A 19,549-nucleotide genomic window follows, 5' to 3' on the forward strand; every position below is an offset into this window, starting at 1 on the left:
ACAACAGGGGTGGATGAAAAAGGGCGAAAATATAACCACAAAACAGAGGGCAACATTTCTCACTGGTCAAAATGTGTCCATAGCTTGCCTCCTATAGTTTCTGCAGCGGAATATTCACTCTAAGAATTCCTGATAACGGGCAGGTGGCTTAACCTTGTTGGTCCATTGGGATCTACGCAAGGACAGTTCTGAGTCTCCGGGGGCTGAGGTAGAGTCTGGGACTTGTGAAGGAGAATTAGCCATCAAACTTGGTTCTGTAGAGGCAGTGGTCTCAGCAACTGGCATCAGGACTCAGATTAGAGGCTGAAAGAACCACTGAAGGAGGTCAAGCATGGAAGGCAACTCTGTTGGAGTCTCACTTTCTGAAGACAATGAAAGTTCGGGTGACTTATTCACTTCTCTTGGCTGCTCCTGCACAGGTTCATGCAGGCATTTCTTGAGCCAGTTGCGCTGTACTCACTGAGTACCTTTATCTTCTCTCTGGATCTCATAAACCTCAGATGAGGGGACAGCCACTACTGTATATGGCTCGTGGTCCCAGTGACTAAACAGCTTGCTCACTGGGTGATTGTTTCTGAGCCAGACCTTGTCTCCTGGTTGTAAGGGCTCAGCATGTGCATGTAGATAAAAGTCCTGTTTTTGTTTTTGCTGGGCCTTCTCTATTTTTGGAATCCACTCTCTCTCTTTCTGGCATCCTCTTGGCGCCTCTCATGCTCTTTGACCCACTTAGATTGGGGAAAGAGTCTGGCACAGGGACATCAAGGGCAAGGTCTGCAGGTAAATAGCCCTGTCTTCCAAACATAATGTAGTATGTACCCGGTGGAGCAATGAGTTGTGCTATTGTACAGGTACACTAATTCAGGAAGAAGCAAAGGCCACTTTGCTCTCTTGTGAGGTGGCACAGCCTTGAGCATATTGATCAGTGTCTGGCTAATCTTCTCGCACAGCCCATTCCCCTGAGGGTGATATGCGGTGGTCCTCGGTTTTTTGCAGTTGTACAGGGCACAAAGTTCATAGAACAACTGAGACTCGAATGCGGATCCTTGATCAGTGAGTATCTTGTCAGAACACCAATACGGCAGAATGAAGCTCTTCCACATAGCAGCTGCTGTAGTTTTAGCAGTTAAGTCCTTTACAGGTAAAGTTACGACAAACTTGGTGTAATGGTCTATGATTGTCATAGCATAGGTGTATCCGGATCTGCTGGGTTCTAGCTTCACGTGGTCGATAGCTACCATTTCCAGAGGACTCCTACTCCTTATTGGATGATATCACTTCTCATGCCAATCCAGTAGAAACGCCACCTGATGGTGGCTTCCATTTGGAACACCTCAGCCAAGTGCTGTAAATGCTCTTCGTAGGTCTTGGAGTAGACGATCACATCATCCAAGTACAGCAATACAGTTTCAAAGTTTTTGTGTCCAAGACATCTCTCCATGAGTCTCTGAAATGTCCCAGGGGCATTGCACAGCCCGAATAGCATGTAGCCTCGAACAGACCCATTGAGGTGGTGAAAGCTGTTTTCTCTTTATCTTCCGGTGCCATGGGGACTTGCCAATAGCCACTGGTTAGATCTAGGGTTAAGTAATAAGCAGCAGATCCCAGGGCTGCTAGAGACTCCTCAATTCGTGGCAGGGGGTACGCATCCTTGTGCGTAATGTTGATCTTGCGATAATCCATACAGAAACAGATGGTTCCATCCTTCTTTTTTACCAGGACCAGTGCAGCAGACCAGGGGCTGTGACTATCCTGGATGACATTAGCTGGTTCATATCCTGAACCATCTTCTTCACCTGCTGGTATAGGGCTGGAGGCACTGGTCTATATCTCTCTTTGATGGGAGGATGAGTGCCGGTTGGAATAGTTTGCTTTATTAGGCTAGTTTGACCATAGTCCAGGGGGTGTTTGGTGGAGACTTGGTGGTGTTCCTTGGCTAAGTCTAACACACCTTTGATCTGTTTGGTAGAGATTGTGGCATCTAGAATATGTAGTTTGGCCCACCAGGGCTGCTCAGGCGGGTCTTTGGCTGCACCCGCTGTTTGGAGCGATTGTTGGGCCGCAGCAGTAGGGGGTGTGACACAGTGAGAGGAATGGTCTGGAAAAACAGGTATTTTCCCCCCAGCTTGGCTGATTTGCAGCCAGGCGGGGTCAAATACCGGACTGGATTTTAATTGCCGATCTGTGTTTTTGGCAGCACCTGGCTGTCCTTAAATAGGCAGCTGGGCTCAGCAGCAGGATATCTGTGTTGGGATCTGAGGCTTGGTGCCAGGTTGGAGGGCTGAGACCCATGGGCCGAGGAAACAGGACCCCTAAAGCCTGCCGTGGATTGCTGGAGGTAGAACTGACATCAAGGTGACTTGTTTTATATGAACTTTCCAATTTGTATAAAGTAACACCAAGATGTACTTTCCATTGTGTGTGAAGTAAACACCAAGACTGCAAAGTAAAGCATTGTTTTGTGCATTTGCCTCAAGTGTGAATAAAAACACTGAGGTTTTGCGTTAAAGGGGTTGTCCGAGTTATTTTTTTGTTCTTTCTATGTTCCTAACTGGCCAATTAACTCACTTTATCTGCAGTGCCTGGTTTATCAGATTTGACTGAGAGTCACATGACCTGTGATGTCAGCTTCTCTCCCTGCTCTGAAAAAGTTTGTTTACAGGCCTGTAAACGAGATGTGACTGTGCTGGCCACGCCCCCTTCACTGCCGGCTGTCTGCTCTATCCTAGGATTCTTAACCCCTTCAGCTGCACAGACTGGATAGCTGCAGAAGGCAGTGAGGAGACAATTCTGGGCACTGGTGCTGACAGACTAGAGAGAGCATTGCACAAGAAGGTAGGGGAAAGATCCTGTGTGTATTAGCAGTGTCATTATACAGCTGGGAGTTGTAGTTCTACTTACAAGTTGCTGTTGATTCTCCCAGCAGGCAGACATGTCACTCAGGGCAGCTCTTGTATCCACTCCCTTAGCAGAGCAGGGGGAGGGGCAGAGATTGTTTTTATTGCATGTAAACAAAGGGTCAGAAAAGAACCAGGGAAATGAGGAAATATATATATATATTTTTTGAATAAAACTTGCTTAGCTTAGTTATATATTGCTGCCCATCAGATTTTCAGTGCTATATATATTTTTTTTTATAACTCGGACAACCCCTTTAAGAACTTGTCTTTTGCCTCTGTACTGCATCCGCTTACCCTATCTACGAGAGCGAAACCCCCCCAGGGGATACAGAATATCCTGCTGACGGATGTGATATAGACTCGCCACAGGATAGTACTTTTTTATTTCTAGAGCTTCACCACTTAGATTAACCAAGCAAATGAGTACCTTTCCATGTGACAAAGTGACCAAGCTCCTAGCGCCTAGTACAAGGGGATGATCTTGTAGATGCAGGGGTTCCACGAGGGTCAGGTAATCCTGACCTAAGACACAGATGCAAGCCTTGCACCATATCAGGGTCTCTGCTCCAGGCTGAAGTCTAATAGGCTGAGCATCCTTGATGTGAAAACAACAGATTTCACCCTGTCGGTTACAAGTTGGGCAGCTGCCATCTGGATGGTCTGGTTAATGACGCGTTGAGTTACACGGGGTGCGGTCAGTAGGGTTTTCTTCAAGGCTTCCTGCACTTCAGTGTAACAGTTGCCGAGTACATTCATCCCCAGGACCACAGTGCAATTGTCATCTTCCGGGACCTGGATCACAACTACTCCTTGGTGTGGGAGTTTGGTATCTTCAATCTCTAAGGTAGGTTCCCAATAGCCTAATATAGGCACTGGTTGGCTATTAATAGCTATGATGTGGAGCCAGTATTTCGGGGATTGTGTCAGCTGGGCTCTGTTCTGGCATCTTTAGAATGTGAATTGACGGATGGTAGTCACTTGAGATCCAGTATAAATCAAAGCAGAAAACATTACTCCGTTGATGCTAACTTCAACCATGGGGTGGGCGCCCACATACCTAGGCATAAAGGCTGGATCTTTTGGACCTAGTATTCTTCCTCCTGAGGGGCGGTCCTTGACCTCAGGGGGTACCTGTTTAACTGCCAGCAGTTCTTTTCAGTGTGTTCATGTTTCTGACAATGCAGGCATATGCGTTTTCTGGTGTCCCGATACCCGGGGTTTGGCAACCTACCGGTTCGATCGGCCGGCGCTGATCTTCTTGAGGACCAGGTGTAGGAAGGTCTTTTGGTGCAGAAGTCCATTTCTCAGCCTTGGGCTGCTGTTCCAGTTGCTATAGCTGCTTCCTTATCCTCTCCATATTCTCAGCTAGGAGGGAGACTTGAGCAGTCAGGGCTGCAACGGCATCTGAGAAGGGAGCCTGAGCCCCATGGTCAGCTATCTGGCCACGGGGCAGCAGGCCGTAGCACGGGCCATGCCTTCTTGTTTTTGGGAGGTTCAGATTGGTGACTTTCCCCCAGGATGCCGATAGCAAGCTCCTTAAAATCCAAGAAAGGGGTATTTGGGTGCTGAGCTGACAACATCTTCAGATGACGTTTGAGGGATTCGTCAAGGACACCTTCAATAAACTGCTCTCTGAGGGTTTGATCTTGTCACTGAGCTTCACGGGGATCTATGTGGACAACAGTCCTCAGGGCTTCTTGCAGGGACAGGGCAAAGTCTCTCAAAGTCTCCTTTTACTGCTGTCGCTTCCCAAAGAAGCGCATCTTAAGCTCAGAGGCAGTCCTAGTTTCAAAGGTGGTACTGAGTCGGTCGAGAATCTGCTCAGCTGTTTTTCGCTCTGGCCGAGCCCAGGACTTGACCTCCCGGAGTGCAGCTCCCTGTAACTGGCCAATCAGGATTTCCACTCTCTGGTCCTAAGATACTGGATATAGCGTAAACGTAGCCAACATTTTATCATAAAATTCCCTGAGTGAATGAGGTTCTCCTGAATAAGGTGGGAGCAAAGGCGCCCCAAACTAGTATGGCATAGTAAGAGGCATGATGCATGTGGCTGCAGCTGCTGATGATGGATCACTGTGGTCCAAGTAGGTGCTATCTTCGCTTTCAGACATGACTTTTGATACTCTGTACCACACTAGAAGGGTCAGTGTAAGCTAAAATGCGATTTAAGTGCACGTTGCTATGGGTAACAGCAGCAGAATTGTTGTGTGGCTCCTTTAAGAGTCGCTGCAACTGCTCAGTCTCTAGCAAGGTTATTTTCCCCAGCAGTACTCACTCAGACCTCTGGACATTGCTTCTCAGATCCAGGGAAGAAGGAACTGTATTTTCCCTTTTCCAAAATGGCCACCGCTACTACTGTCCTCCTGGGAACTTGTACTGAGCACTATAGTTCCTTCTGCTGTAAGAATGATTCCTCTGTGGAGGCAGGCTGTTTGGTTCCCTCCCCTCTGCTGGGTGGATGTCGTCCTCTCAACACAGGATGCCCAAATCCAAAATGGCCGATTAACCCCTGTTTTGCCACAGTGCTGCAACTGATGCAGATTCACACTCTCCAGCAGTAAGTAGATGCTATAAAGTCTCTTGTATGGGTTTTTACAGATAGAGGGGGCCTTCTTGGCGCAAAAGTAGATCCTGTTTCGTGACGCCAAAATTGCAACAGACGGGCCCCCCCCCCCCCCCCCGGGCCCTTTATATCACGTCCCAGGTTTGGTAGGAATGCCGAGTGGTGTAGTGCGGCCTAAATGTCTCTTTATGTGCGTCACAGTGCTCCTCTCTGGATACGGCTGGACCCCAGGCTTTGGCTCCGAAGCAATAAATAGGGGGAATAATTGAGGGATTTGAAGAAATAACTTGAGTCCAGACCTTGAGATGAAGTTCAATGGCAGCTTTACTTGAATAAATGTTTCTCCAAACAGTTTAAGGCTTTGTCTTAGTAGGCTTTAGTATTAAACTGTCAGGCAAACTAAACTCTGCTATATCTTTCTCTCACTCTGCTGTACTGACAAGCTAACTTGGTGTCAATGTTTCCTCTTTATGCTGCACTTCACTCTTGTAGTTGGACTTATGTTCAGCAAAAAAGTAGGTTAGAATCCTGACAGCTCCAACATGAAGTCTTAACCAGAACAAACCAGGACTGCCCCATCTCCTTCTGGTAGCAAGCAGGACTGGCCCACTTCTGACCAAAGGATGGAGACTGGAATGGTAATTTCCATTCTCTCTAAGGATAGCTCTGCCATTTACACTGCCACCTGCTGGTGAACCAGGCACATTACATGTAATAAACAGTTACATAACAAGTTTAGTATTGCACATTGTGAAGGACCTGGAAAGACATACATAAGATTACATTATATTAGCCCATTAGAGATAGTAGAAGGTTGCAGTAGTGGTAACACCCCTCTGGGGTGTTACACAACCCCATAGTCTGCTTTAATCCAAAATGCAGCAGATAGAACAAGTTATATAGTGGGAAAACTATTATTTAATGTGTGCAGCAGGAATTAAAGTATTTTTTGCTTTTTAAGGTGCACTTTTCCCTCCTAAAAGTGGGGGGGGGAAATAGCAGTGCGTCTTATAGAGTGAATACTATTGAATACTTCCATTATGGAGGTGCTTAATAGTATGCTGGAGTCGCTGGCAGCCATGAGTGATGCGTTTCAAGCGGTGAGTGATTCGCTTCACTCCCTGGTCTTCTTCAGGCACTGCTCTGCACTGTCCTGACTGTGTACAGTGTTAGGATGCAGCACATGCACAATGAGACCACTGGACCCACAGAGTAGCGGTTAGTAAGTTAGTTTATTTATTTTTAGTTCTGATGGGGTCTGACATGTAGGTCTAAAGGGGCTTTGATTTGAGGTTTGGTATGGGGGTCTGATATGAGGTCTGATATGGGGGTTTAACATGGAGGTATTATGGGATCTGATCTGGGGATATGATATGGGTGTCTGATCTGAGGATCTGATATGGGGGTCTGATCTGAGGATCTGATATGGGGGTCTGATCTGAGGATCTGATATGGGGGTCTGATCTGAGGATCTGATATGGGAGTCTGATTTGAGGTCTTATGGGGGTCTGATCTGAGGATTTTATTTGGAGTTCTGATCTGAAGAACTGATATGGGAGTCTAATTGGAGGCTGATATGGGGTCTCATCTGAGTTCTGATGAAAAATAATTTTTTACGATTTTCCTCCTCTAAAACCTAGGTGCGTCTAATCATCAAGTGTGTCTTATAAAGCAAAAAATACAGTAGATTTCCATAGGATAAGTGAAGCTTTGGTTTTAGATCATATATTAGAGTTTTATATAAGAGTTAAACAGCATACTGTAATACACCAGATAACGAGCATTCCTAATGTAACGTTTTATTAGGAAATTGCTATTCATGCAATTCCCCAATATATAATTTTACATGGCTCCAAAACGAGACTTAAACAAATATCCATCTCCTATTGACTTTATTTTCTCAGCACTTGCTCTGTTATTTAGATTGGAAATTGTTCTGCTGTCAAATACTTCAAACAGTAAAACTGGCAGTGTACTGCCGATCAGTGGTCATAGACATGATATAGCTGACGGCTGAACGCCCCTTTCTATCTGTGCAGGAGATCTGGACAGGAACTATTGGCGTAAGAAGAAAGGTGGCACAAATGAAAAAACATGGAGAATGCCAGCTGAACTGAACTCCAGGAGAATATTTGTTGTAAAATAGGCTGGATTTTCTGTGCATACGCTCAGAAGTTATTTCCGATATTTACTTACCATTTTCCACTGCTGTAAATGGCAGCTGTCCCATCTGGAGATTTATCTGTGAGTGGAAATGGTTTGCTGTTCTTTATGACAATATAATTCTTTCTGGCAACATACCCCTTAAAAGCTATAAAGAGACAGACAAGTAAATATTGACAAAAATTAAAATAGGGATGTTAAACGAGGATTTAAGTTAGAATTGTTAACATTTCTTATTTTGGAAAAAAAATAATCTTTCTAGCCACTATGTGATCATTATGTAAAAATATATATCTTCCTGAAATACATTGCTGACTTTACAGAAGCCATTTCCATGGGCTTCTTTTTACACGGTCAGTATTTTTCATCAGTATTTGTAAACCAAAACCAAGAATGGGTCCAGAGCATTAAAGATGTACAGGTCTTCCCATTACACTTTTCATCTGTTCCTGATTTTGGCTTACAAATACTGACGCAAAAAACTGACCTAATGCCGACCAGGTGAAAGGGGTCAGAGGCCCTGATTTATCAACAGGGGATAATGTGAAGTTTGTCTCCACTTTCGTCTATATGTTTAAAGGTAATGAGCTAAAATTATGAAAGTGACGCACAGAGCTTGTTGAATTTAGCACAGACACAGGAATTTATCACATTCAGACTTATTTTCACCTGTCTCAGCTACGGAAGGTCAGGACTGGAGTGCTTCCGCAGTGTTAAATAAGGCCACAAACCAAGGTACTCCACAGGAACGGCCACAAAACTGCTGGATTTCTGAAACTGACATAGCAGGTGCAAAAATATATTTCGCCCGTCGCAGATGATTTGTCTTACAAGTAAAATAACAAAAAAGTTGCAATTTACTCCAAAATAAAGACAAAACCAGTTTGATAAATAAGCGCCTCAGTCTTTATTTGGACTGCCGGAGTGACAGACAGGCCCTTTATCTATTAGCAAGAGGTGAGAGACACGGAGGAGCTCTAGCATCCAAGATTTCAACATATTAAAGGGAACCTGTCATCAACTTTGTGCTGCCCACACTAAAGGCAGAATAAGTGAGTTGTCATTTAAAAGTTAAGTAAGTGGTTGCCGAGAACCAACATCACAATCGTTGCAGACTGGGCCTGGAAAAGAGTCCCGGCCACCTGAGAAGAGTCCTGGTTATTCATAAATTCCTGCCCACCTGCTGATGGCTGACAGTCTTCTACCTAGTTTTCTCCCTTTCTCTATAGGAGAAAACTGCCAATCATCAGCAGGTGGGCGGAGAGTAGGAGATTAGGAATAACCAGGACTCTTCTCAGGTAGATTTGACTCTTTTCAAGGCCTGGATTTGATTATGATGCTGGTTCTCGGCAACCACTTACTTGTAGCTCATGAGTGACACACCGCTGAGATCAGCATTTCTGTCACTGCTTTATGTTGTCCTCAGTGAGATCAGCATAAAGCTGATGAAAGGTTCCCTTTAAGTTTATTTCTGAGCAATAAGGGCATATTAAGGCCACCTGCACCCGCCTGAGCGCTATTAAAGGTTGTCATTCAAGTGAACAGAGCTTAGCCCCGCCGAGTCCAGTTGATACTAGTCGTGACGTCACTTGGCCTGCGGTAAACAGTGAGAAGGCTGCGGCGCTCCTGGAGCGCCGCTGCCTTCTCAAACAGCTGATCGGAGGGGGTCCCAGGTGTCGGACCCCCGCCGATCAGAAGCTGATGATCTATCCAGAGGATAGATCATTAGTTTAAACAAAGTGCAGAACCCCTTTAAGGGCATATACCTAGGGGACTCCGCCAACTTGGTAACCAAGGTTGCTTTGGAGCTTAACATTTCGTATTTTCCCCCCTGGTAGTCATTTTTCATATGGAAAAGGGCTCATGCACACAGCCGTTGCTGTTTTTGCGGATCCACAAGGATACCAGCCTCGTGTGTTCCGCATTTTGAGGAACAGAACGTCCTGCCCTCTATAGAACTGTCCTATCCTTGTTCCTAAAACAGACAAGTATAGGACATGTTCCGTGGTTTTGTGTGGCCACGGAATAGACATACAGATGCGGACAGCACACAGGTGAACACATTGAAGTGAATGGGTCCTCATCCGATCTGCACAAAATGCGAATTGGATGTGGAAAATATGTTGGTGTGCATGAGTCCTTATACTCACTTCTGGAACTTCAACACTTCATAAGGTAGGTTCACACTGAGATTTTAGGAGGAGGTTTTGAGGCATGCTTTTCAGCCAAAACCAGAAGAGGATTCCAGCGGAATCATATATATAAAGGAACAACCTATACTTCTCCTTCCTGCTGGATCCACCTCTGCTTCAAAAATTCCTCCCAAAAAACTCTGTGTGAACCTTCCGTTAGGGCTGTTTCAGACAGGTGTGTCCAGTGCCAAAATCACGCTCCGTGTGTGAGTCTGATTTTTCGTTATGGACACTGCTCTTTTTGCAGGTGTCCACAGCATTATACTGCATCTACTGAATTATACTGACAGCATTATGTCAGTATAATTCTGTAGAAGTAAGGTCATGCAGAGACACACAGCATTATAAATCAGTATAATGCCACGCGCTCCTGCAAAAAGAGCAGTGTCCATAACAGAGAATCACACTCACACACAGAGTCTGAAACAGGCCTTAGGGTATGGCCACACGGTCCAAGTTTTGGAAGCTGAAACCAGGAGTGAATTAAAAAAATGGGCATCCTTTATACTTTATCTACTTTTATGATCTACTCCTCAATTTAGCGTCTAAAACTGCATTAGGAAACCTGACCGTGTGGCCATACCGTTAGGAAAACAGGGATCCTCTGATGGCCATACTTGCATGTTTGTGGCTCTTTCCTTTGAAACCTATGGGATTATTCGGCTCAGTTGTTCCTGTAACTCCCATAGATTTCAGTGGAGGTGACAACAGCTCTGCAATGGGAGATCAAGCCACTCCCACTTAAAGGGGTTGCCCAGGATTAGAAACACATAGCTGATTTCTTCCACAAACCGCACCCCTCCTGTCCACAGCTTGTGTGTGGTATTGCAGTTTAGTCCAATTAACTTCTACAGAGTTCAGTTGCAATACCAGCTATTGCTCGAGGGCAGGTGTGATGCTGTTTATGGAAGAAGGCAGATGTGTATTTCTAATTCTGGACAATCCCTCTAAGCTTTTCCCCCCACTGTGTTCAGAAGCACCGATGCCTGCTTTGTATGCCAGATTATAACAAAAGTTGTGGTTTTTGAGGCTCGCTGAAAATCATTACGGGGAGTTTGCATTCCGTTTTACCCCCATTTTTTTCTAGGTTACTGTTCCTTTAATTGTAGCTGACAACAGGTTTAGCAATGGGGGAAAAAGGACAGTATTTCCGAAAATAAAGATCATAAAGAACAATAATTTCCTCTCCTGTTATGGAGGACAGGCTGCTTTCGGCTGTTTTATGCCGTATAAATTGCACATTTAGCTCGCTCAGTGTGAAATTAACAGGTTACATTCATAGAGTCGCAGAAATGATCGGTTAGATAGGAGAATGATTTATGGCGGGCGCCCATCATATGCAGAATTTAGTTCATATTAAATGAAGAAATCAGTCAAATAGCCATTATTGCAGCATCCGGTATATCATCTCGGGCTGGCTCAGGACTCTGAGGAGGATTATTCTCGGAATAGCCTCGCATACAGTATAGGAAGCTCAATGCTGTGTACAGACTGAAGGCTGGGGATGATAAACCTAATCTCCGTGCCCTGAAATTAATTATAATGCTGTGCTCAGAACCAGAAGTGCGAAGCTTTAACAGATACACAATGAAATGGTTCCATATATTGTTGTAGAGGATCTTATTGATGGTCGTAGTAGGAAATTAGAATCAGAGGGAGGAAGAGAGAAATGAAGTGCTCCGAGATCACTCTGTATAGTACTATACAATGTGAACTATAGGGGAGAATTGTCATCTACCCGAGCCATGGATTTGGCGTTAAAGTCACCCTCGCCAGTTCAAGAAAGAGTGGCAGAGTGCGGGCGGGGACATCATCCGCGACATATTGGAATCTATACAATCTACAAGCTACAGTAGATTTCAGTCTGGTGCCCTAGGAGGCACGCAAGGCCTGTTACACACTGCCCTTAGGCCTTCTTCACACAAACTATACGGATTGGCTCCGGATGCGTTCAGTAAAACTTGCACCATTTTGCAAGCAAGTTCAGTCAGTTTTGTCTGCCATCGCATTCAGTTGCTCGGTTTTTTCCGCGTGGGTGCAATCCGTTTTGATGTGTTTTTCACGCGCTTGAAAAAAAAACCCTGAAGGTTTACAAACAACATCTTATAGCAACCATCAGTGAAAAACGCACAACATCCGGATGCGATGAGTTTTTCACTGAAGCCCCATTCACTTCTATGGGGCCAGGTCTGCGTGAAAAACTCAGAATATAGAACATGCTGTGATTTTCACGCAAAGCAGAAGTGATGCGTGAAAAAACGCTCGTTTACACAGACACATTGAAATGAATGGGTCAGGATTCAGGGCGGGTGCTATACGTTCACTTCACCCATTGCACGTGCGCGGGAAAACTCGCTTGTGTGAAAAGGGGCCTAAGGCAGGTTGTTCTGGTAGAGATCAGCCTGGAGGAGCTATCTGGATCCGGCATTGCAGGATGTTACCGGAATGCCCACTGTCCCCATTTACTATAATGTGTGCAGAGAATATTGCCGGAATATTTGCCGGGTAGCGTCCAGATCTCCACCGGACCCCTTTATAGTCAATGGGGCCAGGGGGCAGCAGTGTAAAAAAACAGACCTAATTTATGATGAGGTCTGCGTCTCGTCATAGATTAAATGCCTACTCTGTGCAAAGCCCATTAAGATAAGAGTAACACATGCCCACCAGGGCCTATGAGTATAATTTTTTGAAAACAGGGCAGGTGACAACCACAGTTCTAAAACATATATTTTTCAGCAAATTTTGTCATAAATGGTTACGTTTTAGCCTAGCTGTCGGCATCTTCCTTTCACTTAAAATTTTCGCCGTCATCTGATAACCTTTATCTCTGAACTCCTAACAGCTCATAAACACTTATTTAAGCCACATTCTTATCAGTAAGATTAGAATTGATCTATAATGAGTGTTTGAGCTCTCGGGAGATCAGAAATAAGCTTCACATATGCCGTCAGCTGAGTTGCTTGACACGAGACGGAATAAACACAGAGCCTGATATTAGAAGATCTCAACCCTGTACAGAGAAAGGGGCTGATTATTACTTATTTTTTTATAAAGACCCATTGAAAAAATGATTTTTAGCTCAAAAGAGTACAATGCAACAATAAATAATGCTGTAAATCCCTTTATTGGCCATTCACACCCTGAGGGCTCATGCACACGAACGGCTCCTACCATTTTTGCACTGCATTACAAATTAAAACCCATTCACTTAAGTGGGTCTGCAATCCGCAAATGTTCTATTTTTTTGCAGTACGGACGGATCACGGACCCATTCAAGTTGAATAGGTCGGGATCCATCTCTGGCAGATGTGCCCTTGAATTAGGGACCGCAAATTGTGGCCCCCAATGCATGGAACGGCAAGGCAACGACCATGTCCATGAGCCCTAACAGAAAGAAAAAATTCTGGTGGTACCTTCACAGAATCTTTATTTGCTTTACCTTCACTCTAAAGACATGAGGCCGAGTACCTTGCAGCCGTGTGGGCACGACTTGATTATCATTATCAAACATATTGTATATTCAGAGTTTATTGTTAATGGCCAGGCGGTAGCGTGCAAAACTGCGCTGCTGTGTGAGCCGCAGGGGGCTCTAATGAAGCTAAAGAGGGTCGCACTGTTTTATCGGTCTGTATGTTGCATCCGCAATACTGCATGGCCATTAACAATACAGCACGGTCCTAATTAGTTTAATTGCAGCCTGCCGTGGCTTGTACGGCTGGGCAGTGCTGGGGTCCAAGGTTCGAATCTGACCAAGGACAACATCTGCATGGAGTTTGTATGTTCTCCCCGTGTTTGTGTGGGTTTCCTCCGGCTTCTCCTGTTTCCTCCCACACCCTAAAGGCTACTGATCGAGAATTTAGATTGTGAGCTCCACTGGAGACAGCAAGCAAACATAATATCTGTAATGCGCCATGGAAAATGTCAGCGCTATATAACTGAACAAAACAAATAAATTAGCCAGTACATACTAGAAGCAAGGTAATGTCCTGACAGAGTGCCTAAAGGTTTCCCTAACAACTCGACTGGTTCTATTTGATCGTTTCCGATTTGTACCATAAACTTTATTGTTACAAGGGTTTTCATGAGCTGTATGGTATAAAACTAAATCACAACTATCGCAAAATAAGGGACAATTACAACTTCCTAAAGAAGTCCATGGTGGTCCATACCGCAATAAATAAATAAATATGACTTGACGGCATGTGCACTGATTTGACATACGGTTCCGGCAATCTACTTTCCTGCTCCATCAGCAGGTGTGTAGGTGGGCCTTCTCTATGGAAATGCTATTACGCCCCAGCAGCATCCACCATCAACTCCCATTCGATTAAATTCCGTCTGGCAGCGCCACACATCAGACATCACTATTTGTATGTATATTTCCATACCCATCGGGAATGTAACTTCAACTAGATTCTTTTTTTTTTTTTTTCAAGCCTTTCTTGTCTCCTGCACTTGATCAATGGGTTGTGCAGTACATAAGCCTACTGAGATCTCTCGACCACCAGCTCATGTATTTGAAAGGCGTCTGTTTATTTTTAAAATGCAAATTCTCTTACCCCCAAAGACTGTGCCTAAAAAAAAAAAAAGAACAATCTCTTAAGTTAAGAGATTTCCATCAGGGGGCTGCTTTCCTGCTTCATACCAGACTAAGATCAATCGCTGTCAAAACCACTTAGATAATATTGCACAACCAGGCAGAGACTCTCTTAAATGAAATAAGATCAGGGCAAACATATTATTTTTTTTTTCCTATCAAAGTTTGCTAAAATGATAAAATCACTGTAAAAAATAAAAATAAAACGAGCTTTGAAATGCTGACTTCTAGTTGGACCACCGCTTGGAGAATTGCCACAGATAACAATTGAGATTGCCCCCCCAACACTAACCTCCCCGCCTCAGCAGCAGATTCCGGTGGAGAGGAGGCCCAATAAGGTTAATACCCCTACTTTGATCTCTCTCAAGGCGTACTAGCAAGAATTAATTTACATTTCGGATGAAAAAAAAAAATGAAAAAAAAGTTGACAGCATGAAAAGGCATCTTGTTCCCGGTACGTGAATGTGCTGCAATAGATTGGGAATTCTAAAAAGGAAGTTCTAAGGAAGCTAACAGGATAAGCCCCCACTGCTGATTTTACTGGGAAAGAGATGAAAGGGAAACAAATTTCAATATGAGCGGGACTGCCGAAACATGCAAGCCAAATGTTTTCTACATTCTCAGAATGGTCCTGGATGTGCATGGTCTTCAGCCAGTCCAACTGAGAGCAAAAATAGAAATAAATGAAACAGAAACTTTTAATGTCAAATTTCAATATTTTTTTTTTTTTTACAATCTTCCAGTTATGGGACATATTTAAAACACTGGGAGTAAGGTGTGTTATTTAAAGGAAAATGTCTCATGTATTTCAATTTCATTTCATTGATAGGCTAGGAACTCGTTTTGGGCTAAAAATCATTTTTCATTTGTGATTAAAAACGTTCAACACTTTTTCTTCTGCAGCTTTTGCTTTTAGTGCATTTGCAGACTAGCTTGCTCTCTGTTACACACGGGGGAGGGGGGGATGGATTTACTAAGACCAATGTTACAAATGCTACTCTTAGCATAAAGTCCATCAGCGCAAAATGCGCCAAATTTATTAAGAGATACAGGCCTCTTAATAAATTTGCTGCATTTTCAGGCAGTTCGTGCTCCAGATTATCAAATCGTTTGATCTATTATTGACGCCAGTTTGTGGCGTAAACCACAGTAAATCTGGTTGGCCGTGGGAGTCCACGCCCTGTTAAGCCCTGCCCACTTTTCTCACCACTTTAAAAACGTAATGAGACAAGTCAAAAGTCGCAAATTATTGCAAAATTATTTCATGGGCCATCATTTGCGGCTTTTTTATGCCACAATAGTGGTGTAAACATTTTTAGGAAATGTCCTTCACCGAGTCTATAAGGAAGCTGATCTCATGGCTGGATCTATAGCCCTTATCTGTACTTTCATACCAGCTCATAAACACTCATGATAGCTAAAGATTTATCAGTTTGATAAGAATATGGCTTAAAAGAGTGTTTATGAGCTGTCAGGAGTTAAGAGATAAGGGCTGCATATCCAGAAGTTCCCCGATGGATTCCATATAAAAAGTAAATTGCGTTACAATTTTAGATTATTCTTTGTAAATCAGTACCTCAACATTTTCCAGATCTTTGTTTCCTGTCAATGAATGGAAACATTTATTTCTACAGCCATGCAACCTATACTGTTCTAAAATCTTCATGATTTTCATGATTTGCTACAATTGTATCAACTATAGCCAATCCTCTGCTTGCCAAAAAGCCTGAACTGTAGGTTGTAGACTTTTCCCTACAGTGATACATTGTAACAAACCATCCAAACAGAACAGGAGAGAGATATGCTGCCAATTTATTTTGGTTCCCTAAGTGTCCTCCTTGTACATGTTTGATTCTGTGCCACAGAAAATACCATTGAGGATTAAAAAAAAAGTTGATCAGCACTTGTTTAAAAGGCCTTTTACCCAGGTCAATGGAAAGTGTCTGGGGGATCATCTTTACTACAACTATTCATCCCCCCATACTTTTACATTACGTCGGCAGCACATTCCCTGTTTACATAGGAAGATGTGCTTATTAGATTATATAATTACAGCCCTGAACAAGCACCAAACGATGATATACAAGATGATCGGTGCTCGTTTAAAGGGCCTTTTCACATGGCGCAATGTTAAGTGAAGGAAGGAGGAATGAATAATCATCATTACGATCATTCTTCCACCTTTAAAGGACATCTGTCAGCAGTTTTGTACCTATGAAACTGGCTGACCTGTTGCATGTGTGCTTGGCAGCTGAAGGTATATGGTAGTCCCATGTTCATATGTTCCCGCGTTGCTGAGGAAAATTATATTTTAATATATGCAAATGAGCCTCTAGGAGCAATGGGGGCGTTACCGTTACACCTAGAGGCTCTGCTCTCTCTCTGTAGCTGGCTCACCCCCTCCATTTTGACAGTACCAGGTGTGATGATGTTTACACTGAAAGTGGAGAGAGTGGGGCAGCTGCAGATAGAGTTGAGCCTCTAGGTGTAATGGCAACACCCCCGTTGCTCCTAGAGGCTCATTTGCATATATTAAAGCATCACTTCTCAGCAATGCGGGCACATATGAACATGGGACCAACACAGATGTCTTCAGCTGCCAAGCGCACATGTAACAGGTCAGACAGTGTCATAGGTACAAATCTGCTGACAGATGCCCTTTAAGTTTTTACATTTCCTTTTCACACAGGGTGATGTGCTGATGACATATGACGGTTTGGTGCCACAGGATACACGCGATGACCTGATAAACATGCACTTGCTCATTTGTCAGGTTGGTGGCACATTTACATAGGCCAATGCAACGCGCATTCATCTTAAGGCTGGTTCGTGATAACTGGCCCAGTCTTCTGAAGGCGTTCGAGCTACGTCTTCACTAGAGGTTATTCTTGTATGTTCAGCCCTAGGACTGTGTATGCATCTATCCCCGCATGATGCACTTGCTTTACATGAACATTCCTCCACAGACATTTCAATGCCTCCTAAGATACCGTCATTTACAGCACTTTGCTTTGGGCTAAACTGTAGCGCTGTTTCCGATATACATAAATCCATTTCCTTAACAAGAAAAACTCATGGAAACATTCTGGTTCTCAGGCAATAAATGATATGGAAATGAAGCCTTCTCCTGAGTGACTCATATACTGCGTTACGTATTCCTGAGAACGTTCCCGCTGCTAGAGGAAACCATGCATGCAGATATTACATCGCTGTACGCATGAGGAGATGAACCATGTCTGTCTGGCAATTCAAGCCATTGTGATAATGTCAAACCTCCCTGTGTAAAGCAATGCATTTTGTGAATTATTCCAAGGACAGCATTCTTGATGAACCAACATCCGTACGTTCATATTCATTGCTGATGAATGGCCCACATGGTCAGATTGTAGGTCCTCTACAAATTTTGACATTGCACATACTGTATGTGCTGATAAAACTTAACTAGAGGGTTAAATTGCATCCATTAAAAGTGGTATTTTATCACAATACAAAAGCTCTCCCATGGCCTGCAAATGGTTAAAAAAATAAAAGAGTTTGTACTCACCGTTCTGACTGTGCAGGGGTCACCGATGAACTCCACTTCCTGCTGCTGTTCGACGATCCAGTAAAGGCTGCAGCAATGACTATCCTCAGCTAATGACTGGCTAAGTGGCATTTCAAGAAGTGTAGTGAGAAGGGACCCGGGCTCCATCAGAATGGCAGCGGCACGGAATCAGCAAGGCCAATCGCCTTAAAATTTTTTAAATACTTGGAGGCCATGGGAGAGCTTTCGTTTAGTGCTGGAATACCCATTCAAAAAGTCTCTAAATTGGAGATCTAAAATAAAAAGCCATTGAGTACCAAGAAGGGCCATATGGCACGTTTTCTGCAGTTCTGGATACTTAGAAGCAAGAATCGGTAACACAGTTCTTAAGATGATCCTGACTGATGCTTTGAGGGATGTTGACGCATCTAGTTGGCTCTTGAAGATGATAAGATGATATAACATCTTATAAGTGCCCTTAATTTAAAGTGAACTCAGCCATTCCCTCAAATGGCCACTTTATGTACAGATATTTGTACAAAAGTCCTTTTGCACAGCTCACTCTCAGACAGCAGCACCGTGAGTGTGAGCTGCAGGGAGAAATTCACCATCCCTCCCACCCCTGCAGCTGACTGAAGTTGAGTTTTACCTTAATTTTTTTCAATCCCCGTCTGCTGCGGAGTGGGAATGGCCTAACCAGGTCAGGGGCATAACTTAACAGGACCTGGGGGCAGGGTTTTTAAGTCTGTCTACCCGACCCCTTAACTGTGACCTCCACAGCACTCCGCTCCCTTAACAGTGTCATCCACAACGCACTTCCCCTTTAAAGCTGACCTACAGCAGTGAAGAAAAATGGCTGGGTTGTTATGGAAACCTGGTGTAAAACTGTGTGTATGTGGAGACTAAGGGCCTGCGAGCTTCTATTAGCTGATAAAGGTCATGTGACCAGGCTTCAATTGGCCAATGCATTTTTTGGGAATATCTCTGGAACGGTATGTGCTAGAGAGCTGAGACCCGGTCTAAAACCTTCCCGGACACCTGATGTACATGTGTGCCAAAATTCATGATTGTAACTGCGACGGTGCGGATTCCTTTAGCGGACATATTCACACATAGCCACAGCTTAATATATTAGATATGTGTGGACATAACTTCTTTTATGACAATAAACTACAGATTAACCCGTTTGATGTTGTCTACAATTACCTGCTTGAATAACAACTGCAGCTTCATTTCTTCTGGTTCTTAGTTCTTGGAATTTCTTTCGACTATCATATCCTCTCCATGCTGGAATAAAAAAAAATGCATATAATGTCTTTGCATATTGATGGCATCACCACTACTAAAGCAGACATGTCAGGAGAGATGACTGGTCTTTTAAAGGGAATCTGTCACCTGCTTTTACCATTTTAAGCTGGCACCATCGCTATGTTCACTAAAGTACCTTATTTCCAGCAGTCTTCTTTTTACTTTATTTCGTTTTGTCCTTTTGATATTCTAATGAGGCTCCAAGGTGCCCAGAGGGGCATTTTTTTTCCTTCTCCGGTGCCCAGTGACGCCCCCCTGCGGTGCCCAAGAACGCCTCCTGATCCTCAAATAACCTCCCACAGCCCG

The 19,549-nt window shown here is 43.9% G+C and overlaps 1 protein-coding gene across 1 annotated transcript in view; it reads right to left on the minus strand.

The window, feature by feature from the left end:
- The window catches only part of MYO3B (myosin IIIB), a 342,729-nt gene that overhangs the window by 36,738 nt on the left and 286,442 nt on the right, over positions 1-19,549 (minus strand). Inside the window, exons 28-29 of the mRNA XM_044304441.1 lie at positions 19,142-19,222; positions 7,657-7,771 (exon numbers count right to left, since the gene is read on the minus strand). Of these exons, the coding sequence (XP_044160376.1) occupies positions 7,657-7,771; positions 19,142-19,222 (196 nt within the window). The remainder of the gene's footprint in view (positions 1-7,656; positions 7,772-19,141; positions 19,223-19,549) is intronic.

Source organism: Bufo gargarizans, chromosome 8, assembly GCF_014858855.1.
Source record: "Bufo gargarizans isolate SCDJY-AF-19 chromosome 8, ASM1485885v1, whole genome shotgun sequence".
Classification (NCBI taxonomy): domain Eukaryota; kingdom Metazoa; phylum Chordata; class Amphibia; order Anura; family Bufonidae; genus Bufo; species Bufo gargarizans.